Raw genomic sequence first — 19,629 nt, 5'->3', positions numbered from 1 at the left:
ATTTTCAAGCAACTCAAAAAAAGTACAACAGTTGACACATAACCAAGCAATCCATTCATTTTGTGTTACACTGGTGAATTCCTTTTTAACCATTCAAATGACATTTACATGTTATTAGTTAAGATGAAGCAACCTTTGATTATCAACACGACTTTCATGTATATGCTATATTTGAACTATATCACTGGTTGATGTTGGACTACACCACCACTCTTGAGGCTGCAATTATGACAACCCCAAAGGGACTGAAACTACTGCAGGTTAGGTGTGAATGCAATTAAGACAATTGTCCAACAAAAAGAAAGCAAGTAAACAAGAGAGAAAGCAATCATAAACATCACTTTTGTTCCTGGTTTGCTTTCTTGACATGTATCTTTGTAGGAAAAAAAACTAATGGTTTTGAAGAAGGATAATGCCACCATGTCATGGCTAATTCTCTTTTTCAGTCCTTAGTCCTCATTAACAACTTAAGACAGTTAAATACTTACAGAAAACTTTAAGCAAACAAGAAAGCTTGAAAAAAAATTTAGAAAATTCCTTACATCTGATCTGCATGTGGCACATACTGAAAAAAATTGAACAAAATCAGAATATGGACGAAAAAAGATAGCACTGTTCAGTAGAAACATTAAAATCCTACTCTGTATAATACAAAGGAAAAATTACATAACATAATCCAATGCTGAAAATAGAAAATGAAATTTATATGCATTAGAAAATAGTTTTCTGCAAGAATACAAACTGTTATTCACCTTAAAAGCAAGAACTTAATTCCCACATGATATTGAATATGTATGAAACTATGAATTGAAATGGAAGAAAGAAAGTGCTCAAAACTACACATATTTAGCCTAATTTCATGATGGCAATTAAAAATTTACTTAATTCGAGAGGGCGTAAAACAGACCCAAAGCAAACATAGGTAAAGGTCTTCCACAAATTTCATGACAGATACTACCTTCCAATGTGATAACAAACAAATTTTGATACTTACAAATGACATTACACTGAAAACCAAAACAATTGATTTGAGGATATTATTCCCACCATCTTTGGGTTTAGCCATCTTGTTCTAGATTAAAATCATATTAGCCCCTTCTACTAAAACTGCTGCATTAGTCCATGTATGATAAACACATGCTTTATTTGAAGTCTTTTATTTACTGCTATTTGACAGCAAATTCATATAGCAGTAAGAAAGAATCATATTAAGTAGTAGCAATGAAAAACCAGTATTGTCCTGTCAACCAAACCCATGCCTTAACACTTTAATACATAGATCATGACCGCAGCATCATACTCACCCTCTTCTCAGAATTTTCAACCCAGTATTAATTGGGCTTGGAGAAACTTAGTCTGCCAGCCTTCATTGCAGAAATTGCATCACAGTCCTAAATATTATAATCAAAATGTAATGTTTTGTAAAATCTAAAAAATTAATTTAAAATGTTACAGAAATAAGCTACCCACAAAAAATCAATAGATGTTTATAATATATTAATTTATAAATAGACAGTGGGTGTAAAATTTATTAAGAAACATATTAATATTAATATATTGTTATTTGTAGTAATGTTATTCCTGTTATTCTTACACTATCTTTATTCTTTTAGTCATACTAAAAGTTTTATGTTTACTGGTTATTTTCTAAAATATGTTAAAGAAATAAATAAATTTATTAAATATTGACACCATAATATAATATTCTACGAATTGTTGACTCTTCCATTGACTCAATGTTTCGTATCTGACAGAACACAGCAGTGAAAGATATTTTGAGAAAATTGAAAGGCTTTTCAAAAACAAAATGGTAGAAACAAAGGGACTGAGAGTTGCAGAGAAAAGTTAAAACAATTTATAGCAAGTTCATAAATATCCTGAATCTTTGCAGAGGAAAACGTGTTCAACATTTCAATCCAACTCACTATATGTACTATGTACATTCTACACCATGATTACATTCATTCAAGAATCCATACTCACTGTTAAAACATTTAATTCAATAAATAAATTATTAATCAGCAAATAAATGTGTAAATCTTTACATTCTATAACTGAGATTGAAAATGCTAGCACTGATCACTCACTCACCCAACAAAACTTGTTAACTTGAAAATGCTTTACCCCAATTTTCATTTCGAAACAGCCTCATATTCAAGACCTTTCGGCATCTGTTAAAATATCAATTGTACTTTAGGAAAGAAAAATCACAGAAGAATCCATTAAGTATTCTATATGCTAGAAAGTACAAATATTATTGAAGGAAATATTTTTTATAAATGTTGACAGTATAAAAGATTATTGAGATTTTATTATGTCTAGCTGATGAAGTATGAAATCAATACACTTGATATGAAGGTTGAAGAGTGATAATGATGATTAATGGAAAGATATTATAGGATTAAAACTATAAAAGGACAGACATGGTTTCCGTTGATAAGAAAGTGTATAATAGGGTGCCTAGGGAATTATCGTGGAATACGGAAAAGAAAAAAGTTCATTAGTCATATTGTATATATTCAACCAATCAAATATTGTAAGAATGGTATAAAGCTACACACCATAATATTCTGCCAATTGTTGACTCTTCCATTGACTCAATGTTTCGTATCTGACAGAACACAGCTGTGAAAGATATTTTGAGAAAATTGAAAGGCTTTTTCAATTTGTGGTAGGAATGGTAGAAATATATATTTTCCTTCCTAATAGAATATATGGAAGTTGCTTACAAACAAAGGGATCTGAGAGTTGCAGAGAACATTGAAACCCTTCATCATTGGCCATGTCTGCTTCTTTAACAAAGCATGATGTGTTTCTCAGCTTCAGAGGGGAAGACACACGTGACAACTTCATTAGTCACCTTTATGCAGCGCTGCAAAGGAAGAACATTCAAGCATATATTGATTACAGATTACTCAGGGGCCAAGAAATTTCACCTGTACTCCTCTCTGCAATAGAAGAATCAAAGATTTATGTCATCGTTTTCTCCAAAAACTATGCATCTTCCACATGGTGCTTGGATGAACTCACTAAGATACTTGATTGCAAGAAGAGATATGGAAGGGATGTGATACCTGTTTTCTACAAGGTGGATCCATCAACTATTAGGAAGCAGGAAGAAAGATACAAAGAAGCATTCAATGAGCATGAGCAGCACTTTAAGCACGACACAGTGCAAGGATGGAAGGATGCTCTCACCGAAGCTGCTGGACTTGCAGGCTGGGATTCAAAAGTCACCAGGTCATTATATTTATTAGATAATCAGGATCTCTTTTCATTTACTAAAATTGTGTTCATCTCACCATAAATCAAGTGCTTCTTTTTTCATTTCTATTAGTCGGTCATAGATCTGAACCATATCACACAATAGCTTAACTTTGTACCTACAAGTATGCTCCCTAGTATCAGAAGTCACAAACGGTTACTGTAAAATTTTTCTTTAGTTTACTTTAGCTTTTGTGCTTGAATACTTATACTTTATTTTCTAAATCATCTGCCAGGCCAGAACACGCACTTGTTGAAGAAATTGTGGAAGATATTTTGAGAAAATTGAATCGTTATTCCGCCAGTTATGATCAAGGAATCATCGGCATTGAAAAAAATATTGAAGGAATTCAGTCCTTGTTGCATCTTGAGTCAACGGATGTTCGGATCATAGGAATTTGTGGCATGGGAGGAATAGGAAAAACTACAATTTGTGATCAAATATATCAGAAATTGGCATTGCAGTTTGATTCCAGCAGCCTTGTTTTAGACGTTCAAGAAAAAATACAAAGAGATGGAATAGACGGTATCAGAACAAAATATCAGTCTGAGCTTCTAAAGGAAGAGAAATCCTCTTATTTACCATATTACAATGAAAGGCTCAAACGGACAAAGGTTCTCCTCATTCTTGATGATGTTACCGATTCAACTCAACTTCAAAAATTAATAGGAGGGAGTGATAGTTTTGGGCAGGGCAGTAGAATCATTATGACCAGTAGAGATAGACAAGTGCTTAAGAATGCTGGAGCTGATGATATCTACGAAGTTAAGGAGTTGAATTTTTATGATTCTCAGAGACTTTTTAGTTTACATGCTTTTAAAGAAAAATCTTCAGAAGAAATTGGTTACAGGGAACTGTCAGAAAAGGTGTTGAGATATGCAAAAGGGATTCCGTTAGCTCTCCAGATTTTGGGGTCATTGCTTTATGGCAGAACAAGAGAAGCATGGGAGAGTGAGTTGCAAAAGTTGAAAAAGGGCCAACATCTTGGTATTTTCAATGTATTAAAATTAAGTTATGATGGGCTGGAGGAGGAGGAGAAGAATATATTTCTTGACATAGCTTGCTTTTATAGAGGTCACGAGGAGATTGAGGTAGCAGAAAGACTTGATGACTGTGGTTTCTCTTCTAAGATTGGAATGGATATTCTGAAAGATAGGGGCCTAATATCTGTCATTGATGGTAGAATTGTGATGCACGATCTAATACAAGAAATGGGTAAAGAAATTGTTCGTAAAGAGTGTCCTCAGCATCCTGGAAAACGCAGCCGATTGTTTAATGATGAGGAAATTTGTGAGGTTTTAAGAAAGAACAAGGTATATGCTGTTGTTACTTTGTGAAAAATAGAAAACTACTGAGCTGTCATTAAGCATCCTGAAATGCAACATTTCATGTTTTTTTTTCTAATTACATTGATTTACTTTCAGGGGTCAGATGCAATACAGTGTATATCAATATCATTATATACTTTCAAAGTAAAAGAAGTTGTAGTACATGCAGAAAGTTTCGAAAAGATGGACAATCTTAGGATGCTTAGGCTCTACACGTTTGGATTGAATTCAAAAGTGTCTCTTGAATCATCTCTTGTAGGTCTGCCGGACACTCTAAAGTTTCTTTATTGGAACGGTTTCCTTCAAAGATTCTGGCCTCCAAACTTTTGCCCACAAAATCTAGTGATCCTCGAAATGCCATACTGCGATCTTGAACAACTCTGGGAAGGAGATCAGGTTTTTCAAGTTATCTATGTTCCTTTGTGTTCTAAACTTTCAAAGATAAAAATAAATTAGACAAGCATGTTTTGTGTATTATACATCTACAGGTTTTCATTTGCAATTCCTTTGTGCCTTCTCCACATTATTCGATTTGAAATTTCTTTTATTTGAAGCACACAGTTATACATATATCATAAGAGTCATACTCAGCATGTTTCTAATTAAAAATAATTATAAATTTAATAGTTTGCATATTTTTTTTAGGCATATCGTCTAATGGCCCATGAATGTATTATTTACTCATATTATTGTTGATATATATCTCCCATGTTGTCTGTGATGCATTGCATGATCTTCTTGAGTAACGATTGTTTTGTTTTCTTACTTTATAAGAGATATTTGTATATGCGTAGTCTCCACTATTTGAAACGCCCCACTTAATATAATCATACTTGCTTACAACTACAGGATACATTACCAAAAAGAATTATATATATATGATATAACACATTGTAACTCTAAATTCTCAAAATTATTTATATATAAATATACATCACAAAAATAGTAAAATATTTGATTCAATTATTTTTTGTCCCTGTATTAATAGACAAAATTTAATTTCATTCTCCCAATTTTCAAAAGTTCAATTTAGTACTAACTTTTTAAAACAATTTAATGTGGTGGTTCCAAATTTTTTTAAAACAATTCAATGTGATAACAACACATATAACTTAACAGTGGCAGAATCATTAAGATAAAAATATTTTAATAAGGGAAATATACTAGAAGGAATCACATTGAATTGTTTTTTAAAAAATTAAATCATATTGAACTTTCTAAAAATCTGAATTGACTTTTGGTCATTAATATAAAGACTAAAAAGATAATTAAACTTAATAATTTTCTAAACCTATTTGACATCTCTAATGTCACATACAATATTATTTGTTTTCTTATTAAGAACAATATTAACCGTTCACACATGCTTTAATTGTTGTGATCATATCATAACTGATGCACAAAATATCTTTTTTTTTCCATAATGAGTTTTGTGTTTGATACTTCGACTCATTAGGATCATAATACAATCTTAGGTATATCTCGTCACATACTCATAAAAGGGCCAAAATATACATATAAATGGCCTAAAAATAAATGGTCATCAATTGAATCACATACAATATATAACATGAGGTATATCATACACTTGTGTATACACATTCATGCATCTTATCATCGTCATCATCATCATTAGCCTCATAGATACAAACACTTGGCTAAATCATGGCAACAACATTTCACTACTAGAGTTAAATTCTTTAGACGAGTTTATCTCGCTTGAAAAACCTTGTTTCCTAACCCAAAAGAAGATTTCTTTGCTTGAATGATTCCACATTGTTTGAACGACAACAATTGCATAGAAGAGAGAATTAATACGATCTCTCTCTTGCTTAATCAACCTCTTGCCACTTGAGCGAATATCTCTAAAGGAGAGAGACTTTGACTTCTCCTTCATTCAAACATTTTAGCAATGGTACATGTTTCAATATCTAACAAGTCCTAGAAGCATAAAGTACACCACTTCATCTCTTAGAGTTGAAAGTCTCGCATTGGGTTCAAATTGGTAAGATGAACAACATATAAAGAAAATCCATAAACCTATTAGTTTAAGATTTCGGATTGAAAGTGATGTCTTGATTTCTTATATAAATTTGTTTAGAGTTCATTAATGTCAAATATTTCTTAAGTTTAAGTGATATTATCCCAAAAATCAAGATTTCACCAACAAAAATTAAGGATGAGTAGAAATAATTATTATTATTTAAATTTTTAAGATATTAATTATAGTTTCAAGATCTTATATAGTTTTTTAATATGAAAAGGAGTTATGTAAATAAAATGGAATTTTATATAATTTAGTTAATTTAATTATAATTTTCATCATTTCTGAAAAATAAAAATTATATTTAATTTAATTACCCTATCTTCATATTTTATCTTTAATAATATTTTAAAATATAATTTTGTTAGTCCACAGTGTGGCTTTTTTAACAGTGGTTTTTAAGTAATGTAAAATATAAACTCAATAGTAGTAGCTAATAGTTTAAATAGGAAGAAAAATAGATAAAGTAGTTATTATTTGTTACCTGATTCATTTACTTTTTGTGGCAGAATTTACCCAACTTGAAAAGGCTCGACCTGACACGTTCTTGGAAACTTGCTAGAATACCAGACCTTTCTATGTCACCAAATATTGAAAAAATAATTCTGAGTTATTGTAAAAAGTTGATTGAAATTCACTCTTCGATATTCCTCAGCAAACTCAGTTGTTTATGTTTAGATCATTGTGATGATCTGAATAGTGTAAATATTCCGAGCAACATTTTATCCACATCACCAGGATGGATTACTCTTTCCCATTGTCGGAAGCTTAATATGTTTTCAATCAGTAAACATGAAGATAAATTTCTCCCTCATGTCATACTGGAGCGTCAGGAACTGGATATGACGAAAGAGATAAATTTCCCAACTTCCAGTGAAATTTCCCCAAGCAGTGAAATTTTGTCAATTACTTTTGACAGATATAATATAGAAGTGGCTAATAATGCTACAGACTCAGAAGACTCAGAGGTGTTCAACAGTCTCTTGGAAGGTGTGCCCTTAAACTTTCAAAGTCTCAAGAACCTCTGTTACTTAGATCTCTCTGACTGTTCTTCCCTTACAATCTTTCCGTTTGACCTTTCTGATATGAAATTCCTAAAGCAACTTTGTCTCAGTGGTTGCTCAAAACTGGAAAATTTACCCGAGATTCAGGACACGTTGGAAGATCTAGCGGTGCTCATCTTAGACGACACAGCCATACAGGCACTACCTTCATCCTTGTGCCGTTTGGTAGGGCTTCAACAACTGAGTTTGCACAGTTGCTTCAATCTTGAGATTATTCCATCTTCCATTGGAAGCCTCACCAGACTATGCAAGTTAGACCTTGCCCACTGTAATTCACTTCAAACTTTTCCAAGCACCATTTTCAATTTGAAGTTGAGGAACCTTGATTTGCGTGGTTGCTCAAGGCTGAGGACCTTCCCAGAGATCACGGAGTCGGCTCATACTTTTGCTCACATTAACTTAACATCTACGACTGTTAAAGAACTGCCTTCCTCATTTGCCAATTTCGTTAATCTTCGTTCCCTGGAGCTCCGCAAATGCACTGATCTCGAGTCACTTCCAAACTGCATTGTTAATCTGAAGCTTCTCTCTAAACTTGATTGTTCGGGGTGTGCCAAATTAACAGAAATCCCAAGGCACATTGGTCGTTTGACGTCATTAATGGAACTGTCACTGCGTGATAGCGGAATCGTGAACCTTCCTGAGAGCATTGCTCATCTTTCGAGCTTGAAATCGCTTGATTTAAGCGACTGCAAAAAGCTTGAATGCATCCCACCGATTCCACCATTTCTAAAACAACTCGTGGCATTGGATTGCCCATCCATTAGAAAAGTGATGTCAAATTCTCTTGTTCGGAACCTCTCAAATTCCAAAGAGGGTGTATTCAAATTTCATTTCACCAATGCTCAACAACTGGATTCAGGTGGTCGTGCTAACATTGAGAAGGATGCAAGGCTTAGGATGACCGACGATGCATATAGGTCTGTGTTCTTCTGTTATCCAGGGAGTGCAGTTCCTGGTTGGTTCCATTTTCGTGGGAAGGGACATTCAGTGACTATAAATGAAGATTTAAGTTTTTGCAGCGATAATAGGCTCACTGGTTTCTCTTTGTGCGTGGTTTTTGAAGTGTTAGATACGAATGATATTAAAGGTAGATATAGTTCTTTTGGTTACAGCCTAAAATTTGAATCTGATGATGATGGCACACAGATCATTCCAAATAATGATGTGTTAAACTTGACGGATGCAGGCAGATTTCTTGATAAAGATCACACATTTGTGTGGAAATTTAACTTGGAGTCCCTAAGGGCAAGCGGCATGAGCCTTAGGCTCTGTGATGCTCGCAGCTTCACTTTTGAGATCAGCCATTGGTGGCCCGATATCAGAGTAAAAGAATGCGGCATATGCCCTCTTTATTCCAAAAAGAAAGATGATGAATATGGTGGTGCTGTTCACATTGAATAATCCAGTCGAAGTAATGTTGCACAGTCTTCAAGAGACACAAGGGAATATAGGAAGAGGAAGGCCAAAAGTGTTATGGCTCAAGAGGAGGCAACAAAAGATGAATAGCAAGCCCAAAAGACATATCACAAAGTCTAAGTATTTTGATGATTATGACTGCACTCTTAAAGGCAAAAGGAAGTAATGGAATTGAAGGCAAAATAGTACTTTCCCAACAAGTTGTTAGGATCTCATTTCATTTCTGTTGAGACATCTTTTGGAATGTTTAATCTCTTTTGCGGGTTGTTCTATGTATGAGAAACTTTGACATGAGAGCAGTCTTCTATTATATTTTTGCCGGAAGCGTAACCTTAAAATAGGCATTGCAGAAAGCTACCCAGTCAACTAGTCTCTTCCTCTTCTGCTAATTAGACTTTCATTGGTGAGGATCAAAACTGGCTTATCGTAATGCTTCTACATTACAAGTGTTGAAATTTTATCATGAATTTCTCATATCTAATTTATTTTGTTTTATTTACATTTTCAATGGCATTTTACGGTTGGATTCGTTCATTGTTGACAAAGATTTCTAAGTTATTGTTAGATATAGTTTAATGTTTCTGTTCAGCTTGAGATGGGGTACTCTGTTGTCCCAGAGTTGCATTCTCTAGAAATTCTTTATATTTGGGTTTGATTAACTTCTTTAGCATATTTGGGTTGCATGTGCAGTGAAGGCATGATGGAATCCTGAGGAGCTGCATTCGAAAGGGTAATTGGTAAATCCTCTTCATATCATACTTTTCTCCATCCTATGGAATATCATATCATTGTATTAGGTTTGTGCATGGAGCTGTAAAACCAGAAAATTCTCAGCTTCGTTATTTGAACCTCATATTTCTTACTGATCTTGGTTTGTTCACATTGAGGCACCTTATTCCATGTGGGTGATAATAACTTATAAATGCTGTTTGAGGGAATATAGGTTTAAAGACTCTATGTTATGAAGAGTGGGTGTTTATTAATTATCATCTTTTCTCACTTCCTTTTTCTCTTTCTTTTACATCTCCTTTATTCATAGGGTTTCATTAAGCTTTTCTAAGTTTCTCTGATTCCTCTAAAAGCATAAAACCATTAATGCATAATATAATTGAAATTTTGAATAAATATATATAATTAATGTATTTTATCGTCAAAATTTAAACTGATAATGTGAGTTCTTTTAAAAATCATGTTATTCTTTTACGTAAATACACGACTTTGAATACTCATTATTTTTATTCATTATACTAACGATGTTATATTGTACTTGTAGGACATAGGGATCATATATATATATATGTGTGTGTGTGTGTGAGATTTTTTTTTCTCAGCATTATACAAAATATTTAATAAATAAAAAAATGAAATATATTATTCTTTGACCAAAAAGTGTGAATTAAAAATTCAATCTCAATTAAATGTTTTATAGTAAAAAATATTATCTAAAATTATTAATGATTAATATCAATGGCGGCGGGAGATTTATTTATGGAAATGTTATTATATATGAACTAAAAAATGCTATTTTTTATGATTTAAGATGCAGTTTGTGGTAATTAAAAATTGTTTTACTATTTTCAGCTATTAAAACAATTGCCAAACCTACGTGTGTCAAAACTTGTTTGTTATATTACGATTTTCAACACCTACTAGTGTGTTTTTTATTATAAAAGAATAATGAGGAGCTAGCAGTTAAAAATAATCATATTCCCATCCTACAATCAGTTTTACTACTTTTTATTTAATAATTTAATTAAATAATATGAGTTAATATTTTATTATTATTTAGGTTGTTAAACGGTTATTATAATTATATTGTGAAAAACATTTTTTCCTGATTTATACAACTAGAATAAAAAAAATATTCACGTACCTGCATGTAATAAAACCTCACAATATCATACCCCAAGAAAACATGTTAACTCAAAACAATTCAGCCAGCAAATAATTATAATACAAAAAATGTTAAAAGAAACAAATCTATTTTTTTTAAACTTACCATAAATCATAATCAAAATCCATCTATTATTCCTCAATCTAAACAACTTCACATGTTCTTATAAATCAATTTATTTTCCTCCTGACAAATCTACTCCTCAATTGAAGATGATGCGAACCCTACTAGGATCGAGATGAGTTTGGGTCGGGTCGCAAAAAGACCCGATAAGATGTATGTTGTTATTTGGTAAGTAACTAAGGAACACACTCAACTAAGTGTTGTGTTTTAAATATGAAATTAAAAAATATTTTATAAATATTAAAATCAAAATGTAATGTTTTGTAAAATCTAAAAATTTCAAAATAGCTTGTTTATTTCTATATGTCATTCTTTAAATTTAAAAATAACATTATTCTTCTTTCTTTTTAATTATATATTTTACGTAATACACCTAAATACACAATGAAATAAAAAGAAATTAAATACACCTAAATATATAATGAAATAAAAGAAATTAAAAGAGATATGGTAACATGTTGTACCTTATCAAATTTGAAGTTACTATGTGATTATATTTAGTATATAAATAACATTCACATCATCATATACTATTGATTTAACTGCAAAAGGCTTTAATGCATCCCACAGATTACGAATCAGTTGTGAGAGAGTTGAAATGAGTTATCACAGTAAAAGAATGCGGCATATGAAGAAAGAATTTTGTTTACATTCGTATGATACTGGTAGGACATGTATTTGTGAAATGTCCAATTCAAAATGTATTTGTTAGATTTTTTACAATTTTAGTACGATTCTAACGGAATTTTAAAAAGAAAAAATACATTAATTTTCTAAAATTCAAACTTTATGGTATAAATTGTTATTATGATTATAAAAATAAGAAACAAATCTTTGTGAAACAGTCATGAAAAACATATTTCTGCTTAAAAAATAATCTCCAAAATACTTGTGCACATAAGTCTTTATTGTTAATTTATATAATTCATAATTATATAATATATAGATTAATGTCTCTGTATCTTACATTTTAGAGATTTTAAGTATCTCTGTGTCTGTGTCGTATCTGTGTCGGTGTCAATAGTATCTGTACTAAATAGCTATAATTTCAACATTAAAATAAATAAAAAAATCAAATACTAGAGCGATCATTGTCCCTAGAGTGCATTAATTAATTCATCAGAAACGCACCCAATAAAAAAAATTATATGGTATTGGAATACAATTACATATTATTTATTATTATTAATTCATAAATGAGTTCAGAGCTTAGATAACCTTTGAAATAAAATGCATTTTTTTTTCTAAAACCATCTTTATCCATCTAAGTATAAATGACTAAACTACATTTTATTTTTTACATAAAAATGACATTATTAAGAAAGATTAATTTGCATTTTAATATTTTAAATTGTTGAATATTAATATTAAGTAGGGTTCTTGAACATTAATTTCCATATTTTAACTAAAACTTTGTGAAACAGGTAGAAACAAATGTGAGAATGATTTGAGTGTGGAAATGGAATGAGATGAATGAAATCTAAGGTGAGAGTAATTAATTGTGCACTGAACCATTTTATGTGTCATTAAGAAAGGAAAATTAAATAGAAAAACATTTAAAATATCAATTGCACTTTAGAAAAGAAAAATCAGAAAAGGATCCATTAAGTATTCTATATGCTAGAAAGTACAAATATTATTGAAGGTTTATTATAAATAAAATTTCTGAATAAAGGCAAAGAAATCGTAAGCAAGAGAGATGAGAGAAAAAAGATAAAGAAGAATGAGACAAGATAAAAGGCAGATTAGAAAATCCAATACAAGACGACGTAGCTTCCACACGTGATAATGATATATATCTATATTTCATACTTATTTTTTAAATTGTTGACTATTCTATTAACTTAATATTTGTCTTTTTCTTTATGTCTGACCAGAACACGCTGTGCAAGGTATTTTGAGAAAATTTAAACACTTCTTCAGGTAGAAATGGTACAAACAAAGGAATCTGAGATTTGCAGAGAAAGGAGAGAAAATTGATTCCAATGTCAGGAAGTTCTTCATCATTCCCCGTGTCTACTTCTCTAACAAAGCATGATGTGTTTCTCAGCTTCAGAGGGGAAGACACACGTGACAACTTCATTAGTCACCTTTATGCAGCGCTGCAGAGGAAGAACATTGAAGCGTATATTGATTACAGATTAAACAGGGGCGAAGAAATTTCACCTGCTCTCCTCTCTGCAATAGAAGAATCAAAGATTTATGTCATCGTTTTCTCCCAAGACTATGCATCTTCCACTTGGTGCTTGAATGAACTCACTAAGATACTTGAATGCAAGAAGAGATTTGGAAGGGATGTCATACCTGTTTTCTACAAGGTGGATCCATCAACTATTAGGAAGCAGGAACAAAGATACAATGAAGCATTCGAAAAGCATGAGCAGCACCTTAAGCACGATAAAGTGCAAGGATGGAAGGATGCTCTAACTGAAGCTGCTAAACTTGCAGGCTGGGATTCAAAAGTCACCAGGTCATTATATTTGTTACACGCACTTTCGAGATAATCAGGATCTCTTTTCATTTACTAAAATTGTGTTCATCTCACCATAAGTCAAGTGCTTCTTTTTTCATTTCTCTTTGTCGGTCATGGATCTGAACCATATCTGATCTTATAGTTTAACTTTGTACCTACAAGTCTGCTCCCTAGTATCAGAAGTCACAAACGGTTACTGTAAAATTTTTCTTTAGTTTACTTTAGCTTTTGTGCTTGAATACTTATACTTTATTTTCTAAATCATCTGCCAGGCCAGAACACGCACTTGTTGAAGAAATTGTGGAAGATATTTTGAGAAAATTGAATCGTTATTCCACCAGTTATGATCAAGGAATCATCGGCATTGAAAAAAATATTGAAGGAATTCAGTCCTTGTTGCATCTTGAGTCAACGGATGTTCGGATCATAGGAATTTGTGGCATGGGAGGAATAGGAAAAACTACAATTTGTAATCAAATATATCAGAAATTGGCAGTGCAGTTTGATTCCAGCAGCCTTGTTTTAGACGTTCAAGAAAAAATACAAAGAGATGGAATAGACAGTATCAGAAGAAAATATCTGTCTGTGCTTCTAAAGGAAGAGATAAAGAAATCCCCTGATTTATCATATTACAATGAAAGGCTCAAACGGACAAAGGCTATCCTCATTCTTGATGATGTTACCGATTCAGCTATACTTAAAAAATTAATAGGAGGGAGTGGTAGTTTTGGGCAGGGCAGTAGAATCATTATGACCAGTAGAGACAGACAAGTGCTTAGAAATGCTGGAGCTGATGATATCTACGAGGTTAAGGAGTTGAATTTTGATGATTCTCATAAACTTTTTAGTTTACATGCTTTTAAACAAAAATCTTCAGCAGAAAAATCTTACATGGACCTGTCAGAAAAGGTGTTGAGATATGCAAAAGGGATTCCGTTAGCTCTCCAGATTTTGGGGTCATTGCTTTATGGCAGAACAAGAGAAGCATGGGAGAGTGAGTTGCAAAAGTTGAAAAAGGGCCAACATCTTGGTATTTTCAATGTATTAAAATTAAGTTATGATGGGCTGGAGGAGGAGGAGAAGAATATATTTCTTGACATAGCTTGCTTTTATAGAGGTCACGAGGAGATTGAGGTAGCAGAAAGACTTGATGACTTTGGTTTCTCTTCTAAGATTGGAATGGATATTCTGAAAGATAGGGGCCTAATATCTGTCATTGATGGTAGAATTGTGATGCACGATCTAATAGAAGAAATGGGTAAAGAAATTGTTCGTAAAGAGTGTCCTCAGCATCCTGGAAAACGCAGCCGATTGTTTAATGCTGAGGAAATTTGTGAGGTTTTAAGAAAGAATAAGGTATATAACTACTGACCTGTCATTAAACATTTCATGCCTTTTTTTTCTTCTAATTACATTGATTTACTTTCAGGGGTCAGATGCAATAGAGTGTATATTACTAGATACGAGCAAAGTAAAAGAAGTTGTAGTACATGCACAAAGTTTCGAAAAGATGGAGAATCTTAGGATGCTTGTGCTCCACACGCCTAAATACATATCAGATGTGTCTCGTAAAGAGTTGGATGATCTTTGGACGTTTTTACTCTACTCAACTGAATACATATCAAATGTGTCTCTTGAATCATCTCTCGTAGGTCTGCCAGACACTCTAAAGTTTCTTTATTGGAGAGATTTCCCGCAAAGATTTTGGCCTCCAAACTTTTGCCCACAAAATCTAGTGATCCTCGAAATGCCAGGCTGCCGTCTTGAACAACTCTGGGAAGGAGATCAGGTTTTTCAAGTTATCTATGTTCCTTTGTCTTTTAAACTTTCAAAGATAAAAATAAATTATACAAGCATTTGCAATTTCTTTGTGTTTTCTCCACATTTTTCGATTAATTAAGTCATTTTTTTATTATAACATCAACTTCAATATAATATACAACAAATTATAAAATATGTAAAGATGGACTTATTTTAACTAAAGTTTAATTTTAACTCTCGGAAAACACCATTTTTATTTTGTCAGTATTTCGACATTTTATCAAATTTTAACATGCATAGTATAAAGTATTTCGACATTGTCATGGATTATAAATTACTATAGTAAGTTTTTCAATACATAATAAGCTTAGGTTCAAATTATTAGGATGTAATTTTAGGTAGAGAACAAAAACACGTTAAATTTTGTGAATTTTTATAATAACTATAAAATTTATAGTGACCATAATTTTGTTAGTTAACAGTGTGATTTTTTTAACAGTGGTTTTATGTAAAATATAAACTCGATAGATGATGTAGCTCATAGTTTACCGAAGAAAAATAGATAAAATTGCATAAAACTTTATTTTAGTTTTTCATTGTTACCTGATTCATTTACTTTTTGTGGCAGAATTTACCCAACTTGAAAAGGCTCAACCTGAGTCATTCTCTGAAACTTACTAGAATACCAGACCTTTCTCTGTCACCGAATATTGAAGAACTAATTCTGAGTTATTGTCAAAAGTTGATTAAAGTTCACTCTTCGATATTCCTCAGCAAGCTCAGTTGTTTATGTTTAGATCATTGTTATCATCTCAAAAGTGTAAATATTCCCAACAAGATTTTATCCACATCTCCAGGATTGATCATTCTTTCTCACTGTGAGGAGCTTGAAATGTTTTCAACCAGTCAACCCAGATACCTTCATGTGAAACTGGAGGGTCAACGTCCAACTTTCTCAAGTTTACTTTTGGGAGGGACTGTTAAATTCCATAATGCTAAAGGTATTTTCCCAACTTCCAGTGAAATTTCCTCAATTAGTTTTGACAGATATAACGAAGAAGAAGTGGGTAATAATACTATATACTCACAATGTGAAGTGTCGACAATACTCGAAGGTGTACCCTCAAACTTTCAAAATCTCAAGAGGCTCTGTCACTTAGATCTCTCTCACTGTTCTTCCCTTACAATCTTTCCATTTGACCTTTCTGATATGAAGTTCCTAAAGCAACTTTCACTCCGTGGTTGCTCAAAATTGGAAAATTTACCCCAGATTCAGGACACGTTGGAAGATCTAGTGGTGCTCATCTTAGACGACACAGCCATACAGGCACTACCTTCATCCTTGTGCCGTTTGGTAGGGCTTCAACAACTGAGTTTGTGCAGTTGCTTCAATCTTGAGATTATTCCATCTTCCATTGGAAGCCTCACCAGACTATGCAAGTTAGACCTTACCCACTGTAGTTCACTACAAACTTTTCCAAGCACCATTTTCAATTTGAAGTTGAGGAACCTTGATTTGTGTGGTTGCTCAAGTCTGAGGACCTTCCCAGAGATCACAGAGCCGGCTCCTACTTTTGATCACATTAACTTGATATGTACGGCTGTTAAAGAACTGCCTTCCTCATTTGCCAATTTGGTTAATCTTCGATCCCTGGAGCTCCGCAAATGCACTGATCTGGAGTCACTTCCAAACTCCATTGTTAATCTCAAGCTTCTCTCTAAACTTGATTGTTCGGGGTGTGCCAGATTAACAGAAATCCCTAGAGATATCGGTCGCTTGACGTCATTAATGGAACTGTCACTGTGTGATAGCGGAATTGTGAACCTTCCTGAGAGCGTTGCTCATCTTTCAAGCTTGAAATCGCTTGATTTAAGCGACTGCAAAAAGCTTGAATGCATCCCAGAGATTCCACCATTTCTAAAAAAACTAGTGGCATTGGATTGCCCATCCATTAGAAGAGTGATGTCCAATTCTCTTGTTCCAAACTTGTCAAATTCCAAAGAGGGTTTCTTCAAATTTCTTTTGACCAATGCTCAACAACTGGATTCAGGTGGTCGTGCTAACATTGAGGAGGATGCAAGGCTTAGGATGACCGACGATAGATATAGGTGTGTGTTCTTCTGTTTTCCAGGGAGTGCAGTTCCTGGTTGGTTCCATTTTCGTGGGAAGGGACATTCAGTGACTATAAATGAAGATTTAAGTTTTTTAAGCGATGATAGGCTCAGTGGTTTCGCTTTGTGTGTGGTTTTTGAAGTGTTAGATACGAAAGTTGTTAAAGGTAGATATGGTTCCTTTGGTTACAGCCTAAAATTTGAATCTGATGATCATGGCACACGGATAATTCCAAATAATGATGTGTTAAACAACTATTTCAGATGGGATGATGAAGAGAGAGGTGTTGATAAAGATCACACATTGGTGTGGAAATTTAACTTGGAGTCCCTAAGGGCAAGCGGCATGAGCCTTAGGCTGTGTGATGCTCGCAGCTTCACTTTTGAGATCAGTTCGCATGATTATGATGATCCCTTTCTGCGGCCAAATCGGTCAAATCGCAAATTACTTGTGAGAGAGTTGAAATCAGTTATCACAATAAAAGAATGCGGCATATGTCCTCTTTATACCAAATCAGTTGACATCGAAGAATCCAGTGGAAGGAATTTTGCACAGTCTTTCTGCTAATTAGTCTTTCATTCGCGAGGATCAAAACTGGCTTATCGTAATACTTCTAAATTACAAGTTTCAACACGATGAAATTTTATTATGAATTCTCATTTTTAATTTTTATTTATTTATTTACATTTTCAATGGCATTTTAGGAGTGGGTTCGTTCAATTGTTGACAAAGATTTCTAAGTTATTGTTAGATATAGTTTGATGTTTCTATTGAGCATGAGATGGGTTGCTCTGTTGTTCCAGAGTTTCATTTTCTTGAAACTCTTAATGTATAGTTTGATTAACTTCTTTAGCTTATTTGGGTTGCATTTGCAGTGAAGGCATTAAGAAATTCTGAGGAGCTGCATTTGAAAGGGTAATTTGTAAATCCTCTTTATACTTTTTCTTCATTCTATGGAGTCTCTCATATTCCCCGTTTTACGACAAGTACCTCTTGATATTGAATATCATATCATTATATTAGGTTTGTGCATGGACCTGTAAAATCAGAAAATTCTCAACTTCGTTAACATATATATAAAATCAGAACAGAATAAAAATAACAGATATAAATGATATGTTATTTAGTAACATTTTAAATAAGGCAACTGTTACTACATCACACATAAGAAAATATAATTACAAGGGAGCAAATTTAAAAGTTGCATGTTCAAAAATATTGGGTGCAGGGAGAATTAGCCATTATTCCAAGTTTATCATATAATTCTATTGTTTTTAAATATTGTCAAAAGTTTCAGTGTAAACATTTTCTTTTTCTTGTTTGTTGCATTCCCATCTTCATCAAGAGTTAGAATTTTTAAATTTTTTTCTTTCTAACTCTATAAATAGCTACATCCAACTATCAATGTGTGAAAATTGGACGTGAAAAATATAAACCAACTTTGGTCAATAATTGACTTTGACTTTTCTTAATTGTCATTGCAAAACATAAAGTTATTGGAAATTGTCTTCTCTAGAATTTGAATGGCATACCTACATCTAAAGGGATCAAATTCATTATTGAAATAAAGATTTTATCACCAATATTTGTTCCTGTTAGAACTATTGCACAAATAACATTTTCTTCAAATCAATAACTTGCAACCTTGTTCCATTACAAAGATCATTGGTTTGATCAATATTTCTCAAAAGCATAATAGGCACGCCAATTTTCAAATGAAGGCGATGATTTGGTATCTCTGAACATTTTATCTCATTTAAGAACTCTGAAGTGAACCATTCACTTTCAATTCTTGATCTTAATCTGATTGGCAAGGTGTATCCGAACTAAGATAAGTTATTTATTTACCACTTAACAGAGATAAAATAAAATCATTCACTTGCTCTACTGATTTAGTTGTCGGACAAAGTATTGCTCCATACTCAAAGTACCCAGGACATGTCATATCAGTCAACAAATTAGGATAAACAAAATTCACCAATGACAACAAAGGTGTTTTTGTGGGCTCAATCAATAGATCGTGTTGGATTTCCCTTATAAAGTTTTAAGACTCGACAACTTAGCCACAAATGAGAAAAGTTGATTGTTGACTTCACAACATCATATATTGATTCTTTTTTTACCACTAACAATATTTACCTGAAA

At 32.7% G+C, this 19,629-nt stretch overlaps 3 protein-coding genes across 5 annotated transcripts in view; all 3 read left to right on the top strand.

Moving 5' to 3' along the window:
- Positions 1-9,986, top strand: part of LOC137812974 (disease resistance protein RPV1-like) — an 81,452-nt gene extending 71,466 nt beyond the window's left edge. The window contains exons 2-5 of the mRNA XM_068615239.1: positions 2,755-3,240; positions 3,501-4,578; positions 4,690-4,989; positions 7,147-9,986. Coding sequence (XP_068471340.1) covers positions 2,783-3,240; positions 3,501-4,578; positions 4,690-4,989; positions 7,147-9,105 — 3,795 coding nt within the window. The 5' untranslated portion in view covers positions 2,755-2,782 and the 3' untranslated portion in view covers positions 9,106-9,986. The remainder of the gene's footprint in view (positions 1-2,754; positions 3,241-3,500; positions 4,579-4,689; positions 4,990-7,146) is intronic.
- The window catches only part of LOC137812979 (vacuolar iron transporter 1-like), a 44,728-nt gene extending 34,742 nt beyond the window's left edge, over positions 1-9,986 (top strand). For both annotated transcript variants that reach the window (XM_068615245.1, XM_068615244.1), the window contains exon 5: positions 9,918-9,986. The gene's annotated coding sequence lies outside the window, so the exon portion shown is untranslated. The remainder of the gene's footprint in view (positions 1-9,917) is intronic.
- Positions 9,987-13,071: 3,085 nt separating this feature from the next.
- Positions 13,072-18,462, top strand: LOC137812973 (disease resistance protein RPV1-like). Of its 2 annotated transcripts, XM_068615237.1 has the most exons (5): positions 13,078-13,607; positions 13,883-14,966; positions 15,040-15,399; positions 16,000-17,650; positions 17,748-17,959. In XM_068615237.1, the coding sequence occupies exons 1-5, from the start codon at positions 13,123-13,125 to the stop codon at positions 17,816-17,818; spliced, it is 3,651 nt and encodes a 1,216-aa protein (XP_068471338.1). In that variant the 5' UTR covers positions 13,078-13,122; the 3' UTR covers positions 17,819-17,959. The 2 variants fall into 2 exon arrangements, with proteins under 2 accessions (XP_068471337.1, XP_068471338.1); XM_068615236.1 differs by having other exon boundaries at positions 13,072-13,607; positions 16,000-18,462.
- Positions 18,463-19,629: the final 1,167 nt, after the last annotated feature.

The sequence above is a fragment of the Phaseolus vulgaris genome, chromosome 2 (genome assembly GCF_000499845.2).
Source record: "Phaseolus vulgaris cultivar G19833 chromosome 2, P. vulgaris v2.0, whole genome shotgun sequence".
Classification (NCBI taxonomy): Eukaryota; Viridiplantae; Streptophyta; class Magnoliopsida; order Fabales; family Fabaceae; genus Phaseolus; species Phaseolus vulgaris.
This window is presented reverse-complemented; position numbering and strand designations above follow the sequence as displayed.